Source organism: Cervus canadensis, chromosome 12, assembly GCF_019320065.1.
Source record: "Cervus canadensis isolate Bull #8, Minnesota chromosome 12, ASM1932006v1, whole genome shotgun sequence".
NCBI classification, from domain to species: domain Eukaryota; kingdom Metazoa; phylum Chordata; class Mammalia; order Artiodactyla; family Cervidae; genus Cervus; species Cervus canadensis.
In genome coordinates, this window is record NC_057397.1 from 69,611,800 (window position 1) to 69,629,032 (window position 17,233).

Consider the following 17,233-nt stretch of genomic DNA (forward strand, 5'->3'; position numbering starts at 1 on the left):
ACTATGGGCTTCTCAGTTGGTGCTAGTGATAAAGAACCTACCTGCCAATGCGGGAGACATAAGAGATGTGGGTTCGATCCCTGGGTCAGGAAGATCCCCTGGAGGAGGGCATGGCAACCCACTCCAGTATTCTTTCCTGCCTGGAGCATCCCATGGACAGAGGAGCCTAGCAGGCTGCGGTCCATAGGGTCGCAAAGAGTCTAACACGACAGAAGTGACTTAGCACACAGCGTGGACAAAGGTTGCCCTTACTATACAAAGAATAAATATCATGAATAAATAAGAAAAACACAACATTTCAATAAAAATGAACAAATGTGAACAGATAAAGCCATGAAAGAAATGTAAATAGAAAAGTGTATATTTAAAACTAATGTAACTTAAAATTATAGTAAGTGTTAGTCGCTCAGTCGTGCCCGACTCTTTGTGACCCCGTGGACTGTAGCCCACCAGGCTCCTCTGTCCATGAGATTTTCTAGGCAAGGATACTGGAGGGGGTTGCCATTTCCTTCTCCAGGGGATCTTCCCAACCCAGGGATCGAACCCAGGTCTCCTGCATTGCAGGCAGATTCCTTACTAACTGAGCCACCAGGGGCGCCCACAGAATCACCTCTAATTCAGGTTGTCTCACAACTCAAGGTGTTGACCGGAGCCTCAGCCACCTGGTTACACAACTGAGGAGGAGTCTGCCTCCAGGCTCTCAGGTGGCCCTGGGCCGCACTCAGGCAGTGCTCGCGTTGGCTGAAGACGACAGCTCCTTGCTAGAGCAGGCGCCTCTCCAGAGAGCTGCTTACAGCAGGGTAACTTACCTTCCTGACGGAGAGATGGAAGTCTTGTTATTTTTGTAACCTAATCTTGGAACTAACATCTCATCCCTTATGCTATAGTCTATTTGCCAGAAGAAAGCGCTAGGTCTAGCCCACACTCTAGGGGAGAGGACCACACAAGGGCATGAATACCATGAGATGGATTTACTGGAAATATTTTAGATACTGTCTCCCATACAGGTTAATACACAAAGATTTTCATACAGGTTTTAAAAAATTTGTAATAGCCAAAAAATACATAGTCACATGTACACAAAGAAACAATTAAGGAAGCAGCTTAAATGTTCCACAGCAAAAGAATGGTTAAATTGTGCTATGTAGTAAAAATGTATAATAATAATTTGTACCTTTTTGAGTGCTGATCATATGCTACGCATTTGTTAAGATTTACACATATCTCTGTAAAAAATTTCATGGAAGGTAGTGGTTATTATCCTCATTTTACAGATGAAAAAACTGATATTCAAAGACTTTGTACTTAAATGTTATTTTACAGTTTTTCAGGAGTTACCTGGCTTCAAAACCCAGTGACCACATTGCTATTTAGGTATGCTTATGAAGTATATTTGACTTCCCTGGTGGCTCAGACAGTAAAGCGCTGTCTACAATGCGGGAGACCTGGGTTCGATCCCTGGGTTGGGAAGATTCCCTGGAGAAGGAAATGGCAACCCACTCCAGTACTCTTGCCTAGAAAATCCCATGGACGGAGGAGCCTGGTGCAGGCTACTGTCCATGGGGTCGCAAAGAGTCCGACACGACTGAGCGACTTCACTCACTCACTCATGAAGAATATTTAGGGGCTTTTCTGGTAACTCAGCTTGTAAAGAATCTGCCTGCAGTGCAGGAGACCAGTTTGATTGCTGGGTCAGTAACATCCCCTGGAGAAGGGTTAGGGTACCCACTCCGGTGTTCTTGGGCTTTCCTGGTGGCTCAGATGGTAAAGAATCTGCCTGCAATGTGAGAGACCTGCGTTCAATCCCTGGGTTGGGGAGATCCACTGGAGGAGGGCATGGCAACCCACTCCAGTATTCTGGCCTGGAGAAATCCTCGTGGACAGAGGAGCCTGGCGGGCTAGAGTCCATGGGGTCACAAAGAGTCTGAAATGACTGAGCGACTAAGCACAAAAACAAGCATGAGGAATATTTAATGACATGAGGAAGACTTTAAAAACTGTTTTTACAAAGTGATATGTATGTGTCTGCACCTTTTATTTATGTGTAAGAAAAAAACAATAGTCACAAATGTCAGCTTTCAGTGACAGAGCAATAGAATATTAAAATTTTTCTTTAAACTTTTATTTCATTGTAGATCTTTTCATTCTGTATATATTCCATGAATAACCATGTTTAAAAATCAGAATGCTTTGAAAAGTAGTTCAGCTCTCTCTACTTTGAGGTAAAACTGCTAACAAGACTTGTATACACAGTTTTATGTGAAACTGAAATTTTACTTGGTAATGAATAATTCCGTTTAATATTTCTCTAGATTACTGATCTTTCCTTACCCAACTATCTGGTGGCATCTTCAGTTGGACTGCTTCCTACCCAGCTCCTGAATTCTTACCTGGGTACCACCCTGAGGACCATGGAAGATGTCATTGCAGAGCAGAGCATTAGTGGATATTTTGTTTTTTGTTTACAGGTGAGTTTAAGGACAAGGCTTGTCTTTTTTTTGTTGTTTCTTGATTTAAATCTAAGAAATTTCACTGAAAATAATTTGATTTTTTCCTTTTTCACATCTTTTCTTGTTCTTTCAATACTACTTCATATTTTAACAATATTTACATTTTTAATCTTGTGAATATATAAGAAATACATAAAACTGAGTTGACACTTACTGAAAATTTTCTAAGCACAAAACAGGGAATGACAGAAATAGGGTTCTTTTTGCAGTGATTATTTTTAAAATCATGACTAAATCAAATATTCTGAATTTATATGAACTATTGTTAATACAAATAGGAAAAGGAATACATCAAGGCTGTATATTGTCACCCTGCTTATTTAACTTATATGCAGAGTACATCATGAGAAACGCTGGGCTGGAAGAAGCACAAGCTGGAATCAAGATTGCCAGGAGAAATATCAGTAACCTCAGATATGCAGATGACACCACCCTTATGGCAGAAAGTGAAGAGGAACTAAAAAGCCTCTTGATAAAAGTGAAGGAGGAGAGTGAAAAAGTTGGCTTAAAGCTCAACATTCAGAAAACTAAGATCATGGCATCTGGTCCCATCACTTCATGGGAAATAGATGGAGAAACAGTGGCTGACTTTATTTTTTTGGGCTCCAAAATCACTGCAGATGGTGGCTGCAGCCATGAAATTAAAAGACACTTACTCCTTGGAAGGAAAGTTATGACCAACCTAGACAGCATATTAAAAAGCAGAGACATTACTCTGCCAACAAAGGTCCATCTAGTCAAGGCTATGGTTTTTTCAATGGTCATGTATGGATGTGAGAGTTGGACTGTGAAGAAAGCTGAGTCCGAAGAATTGATGCTTTTGAACTGTGGTGTTGGAGAAGACTCTTGAGAGTTCCTTGGACTGCAAGGAGATCCCACCAGTCCATCCTAAAGGAGATAAGTCCTGGGTGTTCACTGGAAGGACTGATGCTGAAGCTGAAACTCCAGTCCTTTGGCCACCTCATGCGAAAAGTTGATTCATTGGAAAAGACCCTGATGCTGGGAGGGATTGGGGGCAGGAGGAGAAGGGGACGACAGAGGGTGAGATGGCTGGATGGCATCACTGACTTGATGGGCATGAGTTTAGTAAACTCTGGGAGTTGGTGATGGACAGGGAGGCCCAGCGTACTGCGGTTCATGGGGTTGCAAAGAGTCAGACACGACTGAGCGACTGAACTGACTGACTGTTAATACTGTGTTTCCAAAGGTAATTTTAATGAGATTTGATGAAGTTGGGTTTTTAATCTTAGTTACTGTATATCTTTAAATTTTGAAGATACTGAACTATTCTATTGAAATTTTTTAATTATTATACTGGCAGTGTAAATTTCTTTCTAGTACAATTTGCTATAAACAGATTTTTTTAGAAACTATTTCTTTATATAAAGTAAAAATATTATTCTATTGCAAGTTTAAATAATATTTGTAAGTAGATTAGTACTAGTATGCAAATTATAATGTAGTTTGAGGTACATATAATTTCATATAAGAGATTGATAAAAGAGGAAAATCCTGCTACGTAGGCAGATTTATTCAGTGCCTTAAATTACATGCCGGAAGAGTTAAAACTTCATTTGCTTGTAATACATTTCATTCCTAGGATTTGCCAAAATATAAAATTATATTTTTGATCATTTAGTAAGATGGTGATGATGATGATAGCTAATATTTATTGAATGCTTTATATGCCACATGTTTAAGCTCATTTAATGCCTACCAAAAGCTTAGTAGGTATATACTTTTATTATCTATTACCACGAGCCAATTTTGTATTCAGTAATGTTACATTGGTAGCTTGAAATTGGTCATGACAGAGGGTATTTACAATTATGGAAATGGCAAGTGTTCTAAATCAAGCCTGCCATCTCTGATCCCTAAGATAAGAGGTGTGTGTTTACCAGCACACCATTAGATAGTAATTTGTGCAGGGGGTAGAATCAGGATTTGAACAAAGGCAGTTGGTTCTAGAGACCATGCTCATAAGTCTACTGAGCAAATAATACCAGGTAGATAGCTGACTTAGTGATCTCCTGAACTGTGAGTTTTAATTTATACTGTCTTTGAGTGTATGGTATCACATTACAAATTTACTGTTAATGCTATTATTCTCAAATTTTTGAGGCACTATATTGTTTCAAAAATACCATGATAAAGTTAGAGTTAATTTTCTTTGTGCTTATGCAGTACAAATTTAGTAAACAAAATGAGCCCAGGAATATTTACATTAAACTATAAATAAGCTTGTCAGAAGACTTGCTTTAACATAAATTTTGTAATATTTATGATATTCAGGAAATCAGTTTTTATTTTCCTTTACTGTTTTTTTCTTCACAGCTACATTTTCTAAAAGATAACCTGCTCTAGGTTTAGAGTGTTTGTTATAGTTGGTTTATTTTTATTAATGTAGCATGCTAATCACATATTAAACTTTCTGTGTGTTATGTCAGTCAGTCAGTTCAGTTGCTCAGTCGTGTCTGACTCTTTGCGACTCCATGGACTGCAGCACACCAGGCCTCCCTGTCCATCACCAACTCCCAGAGCTTGCTCAAACTCACGTCCATTGAATCGGTGATGCCATCCAACCATCTCATCCTCTGTCATCCTCTTCTCCTCCTGCCTTCCATCTTTCCCAGCGTCAGGGTCTTTTCCAATGAGTCAGTCCTTTACATCAGGTGGCCCAAGTATTGGAGTTTCAGCTGCAGCATCAGTCCTTTCAATGAATATTCAGGACTGATTTCCTTTAGGATTGACTGGATCTCCTTGCAGTCCAAGGTACTCTCAAGAGTCTTCTCCAACACCACAGTTCATAAGTATCAATTCTTCGGTGCTCAGCTTTCTTTATAGTCCAACTGTCAACATCCATACATGACTACTGGAAAAGCTGTAGCTTTGACTAGATGGACTTTTGTCGGCAAAGTAATGTCTCTGCTTTTTAATATGCTGTCTAGGCTGGTCAGAGCTTTTCTTCCAAGGAGCAAGCAACTTTTAATTTTATGGCTGCAGTCACCATCTGCAGTGCTTTTGGAGCCCAAAAAAATAGTCTGCCACTGTTTCCACTGTTTCCCCATCTATTTGCCATGAAGTGACCGGACCAGATGCCATGATCGTAGTTTTTTTAATGTTGAGTTTTAAGCCAACATTTTCACTCTCCTCTTTCACTTTCATCAAGAGGCTCTTTAGTTTTTCTTCGCTTTGTGCCATAGGGTGGTGTCATCTGCATATCTGAGGTTATTGACATATCTCCTGGCAATCTTGATTCCAGCTTGTGCTTCACTCAGCCCAGCATTTCATATGGTGTACTCAGCATGTAAGTTAAATAAGCAGGGTGACAATATACAGCCTTGATCTACTCCTTTCCTAATTTGGAACCAGTCCGTTGTTCCATGTCTGGTTCTAACTGTTGCTTTTTGACCTGCATAGAGATTTCTCAGGAGGCAGGTAAGGTGGTCTGGTATTCTGATCTTCTCTTGAAGAATTTTCCACAGTTTGTTGTGATCTACACAGTCAAAGGCTTTGGTGTAATCAATAAAGCAGAAGTAGATGTTTTTCTGGAATTCTCTTGCTTTTTTGATGATGCAGTGGATGTTGGCAATTTGATCTCTAGTTCCTCTGCTTGAACATCTGGAGGTTCACAGTTCATGTACTATTGAAGCCTGGCTTGGAGAACTTTGAGCATTACTTGGCTCGCATGTGAGATGAGTGCAATTGTGCGGTAGTTTGAACATTCTTTGACATTGCCCTTCTTTGGGATTGGAATGAAAACTGACTTTTCCTGTCCTGTGGCCACTGCTGAGTTTTCCAGGTTTGCTGGCATATTGAGTGCAGCACTTTCACAGCCTCATCTTTTAGGATGTGAAATAGCTCAACTGGAATTCCATCGTCTCCACTAGCTTTGTTCATAGCGATGCATCCTAAGACCCACTTGACTTCGCATTCCAGGATGTCTGGCTCTAGGTGAGGATCACACCATCGTGGTTAAATGGATCATGAAGATCTTTTCTGTACAGTTCTTCTGTGTATTCTTGCCACCTCTTCTTAATATCTTCTGCTTCTTTTAGGTCCATACCATTTCTGTCCTTTATTGTGCCCATCTGTGCATGAAATGTTCCCTGGGTTTCTCTAATTTTCTTGAAGAGATCTCTAATCTTTCTGATACTATTATTTTCCTCTGTTTCTTTGCACTCTTCATTTAAGGAGGTCTTATCTCTCCCTGCTATTATCTGGAACTCTGCATTCACTGGGATATCTTTCCCTTTCTCCTGTTGCTTTTCCTTCCGTTATTTCCTCAGCAATTTGTAAAGCCTCCCCAGACAACCACTTTGCCTTCTTGCATTTCTTTTTCTTTGGGGTGGTTTTGGATGCTGCCTCCTATACAGTATCACCAACCTCTGTCTATAATTCTTCAGGTACTCTGTCTACCAAATCTAATGCCTTGAATCTATTCACTACCACCACTGTATAATCATGAGGGGTTTGATTTAGGTCATACTTGAATGGCCTAGTGGTTTTCCCTACTTTTCTTCAATTCAAGCCTGAATTTTGCAATAAGGAACTCATGATCTGAGCCATAGTCAGCTCCAGGTCCTGTTTTTGCTGACTGTATAGAGCCTCTGCATCTTTGGCTGCAAAAAACATACTTAGTCTGATTCTGATATTGACCATCTCATGATGTCCAGACATAGAATGTAAAGTGTGTGTGCTGTGACCAGCAGGTTCTCTTCACAGGACTGGTCGCCTTTGTCCTACTTCATTTTGTACTCCACGGCCAACCTTAACCTTGCCTGTTTGTCCAGATATGCCTTAACTTCATACTTTTGCATTCTAATCCCTTATGGTGAAAAGGACATCTTTTTTAGTGTTAATTCTAGGTGTAGTAGGTGTTCATAGAATTGGTCAGCTTCAGCTTCTTCAGCCTCAGTGATTGGGGCACAGACTTTGATTGCTGTGATGTTGAATGGCTTGCCTTGGGAAACTGAGATCATTCTGTTGTTTTTGAAACTGTACCCCAGTACTGCATTTTGGACTATTTTGTTGACTATGAGGGCCACTCCATTTCTTCTAAGGAATTCCTGCTCACAGTAGTAGATATAATGGTCACCTGAGTTAAATTTGCCCATGCCCCTCCATTTTAGTTCACTGATTCCGAAGTTGTGATGTTCACTCTTGTCATCTCCTACTTGACCATGTCCAATTTACCTTAATTCATTGACCTAATGGGCTTCCCTGGTGGCTCAGATGGTAAAAAATCTGAGCACGTGACCCAGGCTTAATCCTTGGGTCAAGTAGGTCACCTTCAGAAGGGAATGTCTGCCTACTCCAGGATTCTTGCCTGAAGACTTCCATGGACAGAGGAGCTTGATGGCCTACAGTTCATGGGGTCATAAAGCATTCCAGGTTTCTGTGCAATATTGTTCTTTGTAGTGTTGGACTTTACTTTCACCACCAGACACATTCACAGCTGAGCATCATTTCTGCTTTGGCTAGCCTCTTCAGTCTTTCTGGAGCTATTTCATTGCCCTTTACTCTTCCCAGTAGCATACTGGACACCTTCAAACCCAGGGAGCTCATCTTTCATCTCATATCTTTTTGTCTTTTCATACTGTTTATGGGGTTCTCCTGGCAAGAATACTGGAGTGGTTTGCTATTTCCTGCTCCAGTGGACCATCAGGTAGAGCTCTTCACTGTCACCTGTCATCTTGAGAGACCCCGCATGGCGTGGCTCGTGGCTTTATTGAGTTACGCAGGCCCCTTTGACATGACAGAGCTATGATGTGTGAAGGGGTAAGTATCATCAGGTTCCTCATACTTGGTAGAAGTAAGCCACAAATTTGCCTCCCAGTATAGCCACCTAAGGCACCCAAAGGGAATCCAAAGTGTCCATAACATTAGAGCAGTACCACGTAGATATTCAGAGGAGGGCCCAACTCTATTGTATTGAAATCCAACACAGATTCCATGGTTTGTCAGCTTAGTCTTTTCTGTATGTTTTTGTATGTATTCATCAACCAAAACCTAGTCCTAGGTAAATCGGAGTTTTGATCTGACTGCACCTGCTCCTTTGGGGAAGTAACGCACCCCAGCAGACTGGTGATATTTAATTCATGGTTGCAAGCCTTCAGCTGGTTTCTCAACACTGCTGTATGCTCTCTTCCCTTTGTCTTCCCATTTCCCCATTTTCCTTGATGATATTTCAAACTTATCCACACTCCCCTCACAAATTTTTCCTCCTGCCCCAACTTCCTTCTTCATTCGCAACAGATTACCTTTCTTGCTTAACAGAAAAATCAAAAGCCTTCAAATGGGAGACCCCTCAATTTACAGCTACGAAATCTCCTAACCTTCTTATGTTCTGCTCATACTCCCAGCCTGCTTTTCAGTTAACAGTGGAAGAAATCACTTTCTGTGTGCCTTCTTGTATAAGACCGTCTTTCTACTTCTGTGTGATTCTTTTGTTTTAGTAGGGAAACTTTGTAAAAAGTTTTTGTTTTGTATTATTTTAACACTTCACTGGGCTGTTGGGAAGAGTCAGTACAAATTTCCAAGCCCTGGGCTCCAGAAAGGCATGTGGAGAAAATGCCATGTAAAGATGTAGCCAACTCACCCTTGCGGGGAACCTGGAAAACTTTTTCACTAGTTCTAAAATTACTTTCTGTGGCCTTGCCAAATCCTTCCCTCAAGCTTTCATCACTAACCTTCTCTAAATCAGATACACTTTCCAGGTCTCATCTTAGCAAGCTAAGACTCTTGACTATGCTTTTTAAAAGCATTTTCTTCTCTTAGCTTCTTTGATACCACTATCTTGAGCTTTTTCACTGTTTTCCTGGCTCATTTATCAGTACCTCCTCCTTTCACTCCTAACTTGGTCCTCTTCAAGACTCTAGCCAAAGCGTTTCAGTCTCACTCTGAAAACTTTTCTTCTTGGAAAATGCAGTTACTGTGGTGGCTACCGTTATTAAGGACATTATGCGGGCTCCCTGATATGCATCTTCAGCTTAGTCTTCTTTCCATAGCTTTAGACCCATTCACTAAATTGCTTCGTATATCTAATTGGCACCTCAAATTCACCATATCCAGAGCAGAACTTAGCATCTCATACACACCCTTCTCCAACTAGGTAACTAACATTATTCCATCTCTTTTTGTGGTATTACTATCCACATAGTATCAGACTTAGGGTGTTCAATAAGTAAAACTTACCTTTTTCAGAGAGATAACATGTTAGAGAACAAAGACAAGATTTAAAGGCCTACGTTTAAAATAACTGATTTGAAGGGAACCCTTCTCCAGTGTTGCTGGCAGTGTAAATTGCTAACCACTGTGGAGAACAACATGCGTGCTAAGTCACTTCCATCATGTCTGACTCTTTGTGACCCTGTGGACCATGGCCCACCAGGCTCCGCTGTCCATGGGATTCTCCAGGCAAGAATGCTGGAGTGGGTTGCCATGCCCTCCTCCAGGGGATCTTCCAGACACAGAGGTTGAACTCAAATCTCTTAACGTCTCCTGCATTGGCAGGCAAGTTCTTTACCACTAGCGCCATCTGGAAAGCCCAGAAAACAGTATAGAGGTTTCTTAAAAAACTTAAAACTACCATATGCTCTAGCAATCCCATTCCTGGCCATATGTACAGAGAAAACCATAATCCAAAAGTATACATGCACCCATTCATTGCAGCACTCTTTACAATAGCCAAGACATGGAAGCAACCCAGATGTCCATTGACAGAGGGCTGGATAAAGAAAATGTGGTACATATATACCTTGAAGTATTATTCAGCCATACAAAGAATGAAATAATGCTGTGTTCAACAACATAAGTGGACCTAGAGATGATTGTACTAAGTGAAGTAAGTCAGAGACAAATATATATTAGTCATATGTGGAATTTAATTTTTTAAAAAAGATAGAAATAAACTTATTTATGAAACAGAAGCAGACTTACAGACATTGAAAGCAAGCTTACCGTTAGAAAAGAGGAAATGAGTAGGGGATAAATCAGGAGCTTGGGATGAATACACAAACAAACAAGAAAAGTAGATAACCAACAGGACCTACGGTACAGCACGGAAAACTCTACTCAGTATTCTGTGATCACCTATGTGAGAAAAGAATCTAAAAAAGAATGAATATACACCTGAAACTAATGCAACACTGTAAATCAACTATAATCAAAATATTTTTAAAAATTTTAAATAAGGGTGAAAAATTAATTATCTTTGTCTCCTATAGCATAAAAAATAAGATAAAATAACTACTTTGCTTAGAATTGTATTAATGGGTACTCACTTAATGTACATCCCTTGTACAAGTTCCAGGTTCCCTCATCTCCTTAACCTACCTCACCATCGGTGTGAGGTAGGTCACCACCTTCCCCCTCCACCCTCAACATTTGTACCTGGAGTATTTCGCCCATAAAAATATAGATAGGCTTAATTGAAGCAGTATTGTATTTCAGGATCACTATGCTTAGAGCAGCTTTTAAAAGCATGCTGAAACATTAAACAACATCTACTGAGAATATTTTGCTCCAAACCCTGAAGTACTGCTTTACAAATGAACTGTGGAATAAATGCTGCGTAGAAGACGTAGACTGCTCGCACAGTCACTGTGCTGAACGTGTGCAGGGCCTTTAAGCGCAGAGGGAGCGCAGCTTCTGGGCGGCGGCGGAGCCCACGTGGCCTCAAGGGGCTCGCTTGGAGTCAGGTCACTGAGTCAGAGGCTGAACTGAGGCTGGCGCCTGTGACGCTTTTCTACTCCTTTTACTGGAATTTTCCCCCTTACCATGTTCCTGTGTTTTTGTTTTGAAAAATGTAGACAATTTCATGTTCACAGTCTCTTGTTAATTTCTTTTGAAGCTTATTGGCATTTCATTTTTCAAGTGTTTTAATATTTTTAATTTCAGCTGCACCAGGTAGCTCATTTGCAAATAGTAGTGTTTCTAAGTCAACTTAAAAATACCTACAGACATTTATAGTTTTGCACAGAAGTAATACTACATTAATTACATTAACAAAGTTTAGCCAACTTTATCTCTATTGTAGAAATATTTTTTTTTATTCCTTGAAGGAAACTTTTGGATACAAAGAAAGAAGCTTGACATGTATCAAACAAACATCATTTAATATGGACTAAAAGGGACATATGCTTGCTTTGTGTTAACCTGACACTGTGTTATGAACACCCTGTAGGTTTTGGCCCTCCACACCCAAGACAAAAGAAGGAATGAGTGACACCTTTGTGTAAACTACTTAAAAATATTACCTTACTGTATTTGAAAACTGTCCTGTTTGAAACATTTCTGACGATATTTATTGGCTTAGAAATAAATGTTCTGCCTTTCTACTATGTAAAACATTATTAACTGTAATGTTTTATTTTTATTCACAGATTATTATAAATATCCTGTTTGAAACATTTCTAAGACTATTTATTGACTTAGAAAGTTCTCCCCTTTTACTATGTAAAGCATTGTTAACTGTAATTTTTATTTTCATCCACAGATTATTATAAGTATAGGCCTCATGTTTTATGTAGTTCATCGAGCCCAAGTGGAATTGAATGCCGCTATCGTAGCTTGCGAAATGGAACTGAAAAGCTCTCTGGTCAAAGGCAATCAACCAAATATCAGCGGCTCTCCTTTCTACAAGAGGACCCTGACATTTTCTGGAGATGGAGTCAATATTGTATGATTCTAATGAAATGTGTGATTGTCAAGAGCCTGTCCGAGATCTGGCAGTTAGTTCCCTTACTCGTGGGCAGAGATGCAAGTTTTAATTGTATTATGGCACACGCACACACAAACAGACACGCACACACACAAATGACTAGTTTTTAAATTGCACATTTTTTAAAAACAGGAATCATTTTCTGGATATGTAAGTGTAAATGTAGATGCAATTTCGGCTGCAGTTCTTTATCATTTATTATGCCCTTAGTGGCCTATAAGTCTGCACTTTAGGTTTTGTTTTTTTTTTTTCTTCATTATTTTCTTTATGAGTACTTATGAACAGAAAAATAATCCAAATATTTTTCTGCTTAGTGTCTTTATTTATAAAGACTATGAATAGCTGTATGTGTCTTTCCTGCTTATAAAGATGAGTAAAAGTATGCAATTTTAATGTATATTATTGGATGCTCTTTCCTTTTGTAGTGTTCCCAGAAAGGATAGATGATGTCTTGTTTTGTTTTTTTTAATGTTTTAGTTGGAACCACTTTGCTGTCCTTTTCCTTACTAGTTAGAAAATAGACATGAACTTTTGTTTAAATGTATTTTTGCAAGGATCAAATTGTTACACCTATACACACAAGTTTAAATCCTACATTGTGGGACTGAAGTGCTCTTAAGATACCTTTTTTATTTTTGCTGTGTAATATGCAAAGCAAAAGGGAAATTATTTAATGCGTAGTGGCTCAAATTAGAACTTGTGTTCTAATTTCACGTCATTGGTTTTAGCCTCCTTAGGTCTTCCATCAAAGGGCTGTCCTATTACAGTCTTACTGAAAATTTTATTAAAATAAACTTCTTTTCTTTTTGTATTCATTATTAGGCTTTGAAATAAAGATGTTATTCCTTTAAAGTGGTGGGCTTGCAATCACTGAAGATGTCACTCTGGTGGCCTTGTTTGATCAAAATATGCCTATCTAAAAAATTAAGCTTTAAAATCAGGTTTATAATTCTGTTGAAGTACACATATATTTGTCCCCATAGTCTTCAGCTTTAAAACTGTAAGTAATGTTAACTTGATGCCCAGATTTGTATTATATATTTGCCCTACTATAGAGTAGGCTTATTTTGTTTGTTTTTTGCTACTTGTTTTCCTCTGATAAGACTCAGGAATTCTGAAATGTGAAATTAAGTCTCAGTTCTTTTTCCTGTAGAATGAATTGAGTGTATTTATTAATAGTACTTATGTGTATAGAATATAATAATTTGGTATACGATTCATATGACATTCATTTATCACCTTATATTTTTAAAGTAGCTTAATTGTGATCTTAATAGTTTATTTTACAGTGGAGATTATCGATATGAATGCAGATTTTCTGGTAGGTATCTGTTTTTTAGCTATGAAGGTGCCACTTTATCAGAGACCTCCCATTTGCCTTTTCATTAGGGTAAATTCTTTGCCCTGATTTACTAAAGTGCAAAAGAATTATTTAGAAGCAGTTATTTTAATTTTATGCTAAGGATGCATTTAATCATTTTAGTATATAAATTTTTGCCCTGTTGCAGGTATAATTATTTCCCTTTCCTTCATAATGTATAAGTTTTCTCACCTTTGAATAACAGTGAAGTTTGTTTTTATGTCTATACCAAGTTCTTCTTGGTATAGTCCAGATGATTTTGTAGGGACCTGGGTCTATAGCAGTCAACTGACCTACAAATCTTTCCTTCTTTTATTGATAGAAAAATACCATTGAAATGTTATTATTCTTTTTTAAATCCTAATTACTTGTTTAGGTTCTTTAATAATTATCCTAATAAACAATGATTTGATTTATTCTTGTCTAACTTGAAAATATTTATCTTGTGCTGTTTGTTTAGCTTTTTTATAAAGAAATTAATAATTTAAGATCACTACTTTCATACACTTGTATTACACTCCATGTATTTTGAAGTGCATTTACTTACTTTGGCATTTTGTAACTTGAATAATTTTGCCAAATGAAAAACTTTTGGTAGTTTGTCATGAGTTCCAACTGTTGCATTTTGCCTAGTACTTAAATATGTAAAGGTAAAAGAGACGTAATTTTTCTATATTCTGCCAACATGATTTTATATAATAAAATCATCCATTTTTACTTTAAATAGTATGGATTTACTATTTTTAAAACATTAATCTAAAACTGCAGTTTTCCTTTTGTTCATCATTTCCAGCCTCCACATAAACTGCTATCCCTTATAGTCATGCTATTTGACAGCTGCATTTGGTTGCTGGTTTTTTATTAACATATGTGCTGTCTATAAATTGTACAAAACATGCTGTATTGTACAAAAAGTGTACAATGTTATATTCATTCCATTTTAACTCCACATGCCAGATTTCTGGCAGCAACAAATTTCTATGGGATCCTTTTTATGTTGCCCTAATATCACCTCCAGTCATAGAGTATATATTAATATATATATTACATGTTGGATTTCTTAAATATATATATTTACATATATATATAAATAATATATATATTGGATTTTTTTATTTCTCAAATCATTTAAGTATAGTTAAAGTTGCTTTATGCATATTTTTAAAAGCATGCAATACAGTTATTTCAAACCTTTTGAAAGATATGTGCTGTTTTTAATTCTTTGGACCATTTTCTTAGTTTTCCACATTTTATGATTTATTATTAATGATTTTGTTTACTCTTTGCCAAGTTTTGTCTCATGAATTATTTTTAAACAGCAACACACCCCCTTTTAAAAACATGTACGTAATAATTTACTAAATGTTTTCATGTCCATTTTCATTTGATCATGTGATTTGTGAAATACATTGAAATCTGTACTTTGGTTTGTGAAAATAATAGAACCAAATCTCTGTCATTAGAATGTATATTTTGAGTTTATGTTCAGAAGTGAGTTTGTGGATTTGTTCAGAGCCACCATACTCTCCTTGTATGTACTTTGTAACCAGTTGCAAACCTTTCTAAGAAGACTTTCCCATGGTAGGATCAAGCTTATGACTATAAAGCATTTCCTTCCTTGAGAAGCTATATAATTCAGTATCTACTCTTATTTACCATTGCTGTAACTGAGCTGAGTGGTGGAGGCTATTAGCGTATACCAGTATGCATATGTTAACGTGCAATACTGATTGGAACTATTCTTAGGAAAGGTGATATGGCTTATATACATCTACATTTGTAGATCTGTCTTTAGAATGCTGAAAGTTGCTAAGTATCTGTTAGGTTGATACAGGTAAATTCTGAGGTACATGGTAAATCCTTGCTGTTCAAAACCAGTCACCCTGTGCAGAGAAAATGAGAGGTTTAATGAGGACCTCACGAATAATGATACTAAGTTGATGACTTCAGTGATGGAATTTTGTTTCAAACACAAGCCACTTAGTGTACCAGAATGATGGTCAGAATAACGCTAGTTGGTTTTTAAATTTTACATTGCTGATTCTGTTAATAATAAACTGCTTAGGATATACTTTTTTAATGGTCATGTCTTTAACCTGAAAAACTTAAAAGAAGTGGAATACTTGCTCCACAGGATATTTAAAACTAAGGAATTCCAATAACCTCTCATATGTTGAACATAAACTGTTAACTGATTCAGCAACTGAATTATAACTTGGTACTTCTGAATGGCAAAGTGATCACTGCAAACTATTTTCTAAGGTAGCTGAAGGTTTAAGATAGGTAATTCTAAAGGTAAATCAGTAAAATCTGTTGATAGTTGGTATCCTAAATCACATGCGTGCCTGAGAAAATAAAAGGTTATGTTTTATTTTCCTTTTCTCTTCTCTTTCTTCCCTTCTATAATTTAATGAATTTAGGGTCATTTGCAAGGGGAGGGAGCAATTCAGGAGGAATGGTGAGACATGTTTCTAAAAATGATAATGCTCATAAATGACCCTAGATGAGGGTGGTTATGGCTGTGGCAGAGGCCCTGTGGAGAAATGATTTTGGTGTCTTACATTGGCACTCAATCTTCAGTGTGTTTTTTTCCTAACATCCCCAAATCATGAAATGCTACCTGCCAGTCAAATAGCAGTTAGTCATTTGCCCAGGCTATGGAAATGTTTATGATGCCTTTCATAATGTTAAATGACTTTTACCAATCTTAATTTCCTATTGATGTCTACCCTGTTTCTATGACTATTTCCTAAGGGCCTGTTCCAGCCACCATAAAACTTTCTTCTTAGTACTTGGAATGACATTGTCCTTGTTGGTTTGTAGCTGATCCCATACTTTTGCATGTACACTTTTCCTAGACATTTTAGACCAGGATTGCTTGCTAGAGCACAAATAGGCTACCATACGTTGCAGGCTGCCTTCGTCTGGGGGTGGTGCAGTGGCGCAGTAATTGAGTAAATACGTGGGCAGTGTGTGTGTATTTGTTACCCAAGACTGAACAGTACTTTCTGCCATGCTCACCTTCCTTGGTCGAGGGTGCCTATCCGTACTCAGAGTGTAGGGAAAACATATCTTAATACTAACTGTACTATGAGTTAAATATTGAACATTTTTAGGGAAAGCATTATAGGTGTGGTAGTATTAAAACAGGGTGTACATATGGTAAATTTGTATTGAGTAATTCTGTCATGTTTCAATGAAGTTGATTATCCAGATTAAGTAATTACTGATATTACTGCCTTAAAAGTGACTAATATTCTGTGGGTTAACCTATTTGAAAGGCTTAAAAATTACAAAATATGCATGAAGTGGGATAGAAAACAGTGAGTAGAATATATAATATATTGAACCAAAAAAAGAACAATTTGAGAATTACATTGTTCTAAAAGTAGGTATACATTTAGAGTGGTATATTTTAATAAAAGTATTTTTTATCCTAGGATGGCATAAAACTCTTAACCACCATAAAGTAGAAACCTTGAGTGGATTTGTTTATTCTGCCTTTCATAGTTATAAAGCCATTTTCAGTAGAAATGTTTTGAGACATGGTCTGTTTCATACTCATTATTTCTTATAATCCTGATCCAGAGTTGACCAAAGCTGGGAGGACAGGGAACCTGAGTAGTTTTCCACTGTTTT

At 37.7% G+C, this 17,233-nt stretch overlaps 1 protein-coding gene across 1 annotated transcript in view; it reads left to right on the top strand.

The window, feature by feature from the left end:
- TMEM64 (transmembrane protein 64) overlaps positions 1 to 15,965 on the top strand; it is a 29,144-nt gene extending 13,179 nt beyond the window's left edge. The window contains exons 2-3 of the mRNA XM_043483698.1: positions 2,313 to 2,468; positions 12,010 to 15,965. Coding sequence (XP_043339633.1) covers positions 2,313 to 2,468; positions 12,010 to 12,198 — 345 coding nt within the window. The 3' untranslated portion in view covers positions 12,199 to 15,965. The remainder of the gene's footprint in view (positions 1 to 2,312; positions 2,469 to 12,009) is intronic.
- The last annotated feature ends 1,268 nt before the right edge of the window (positions 15,966 to 17,233 follow it).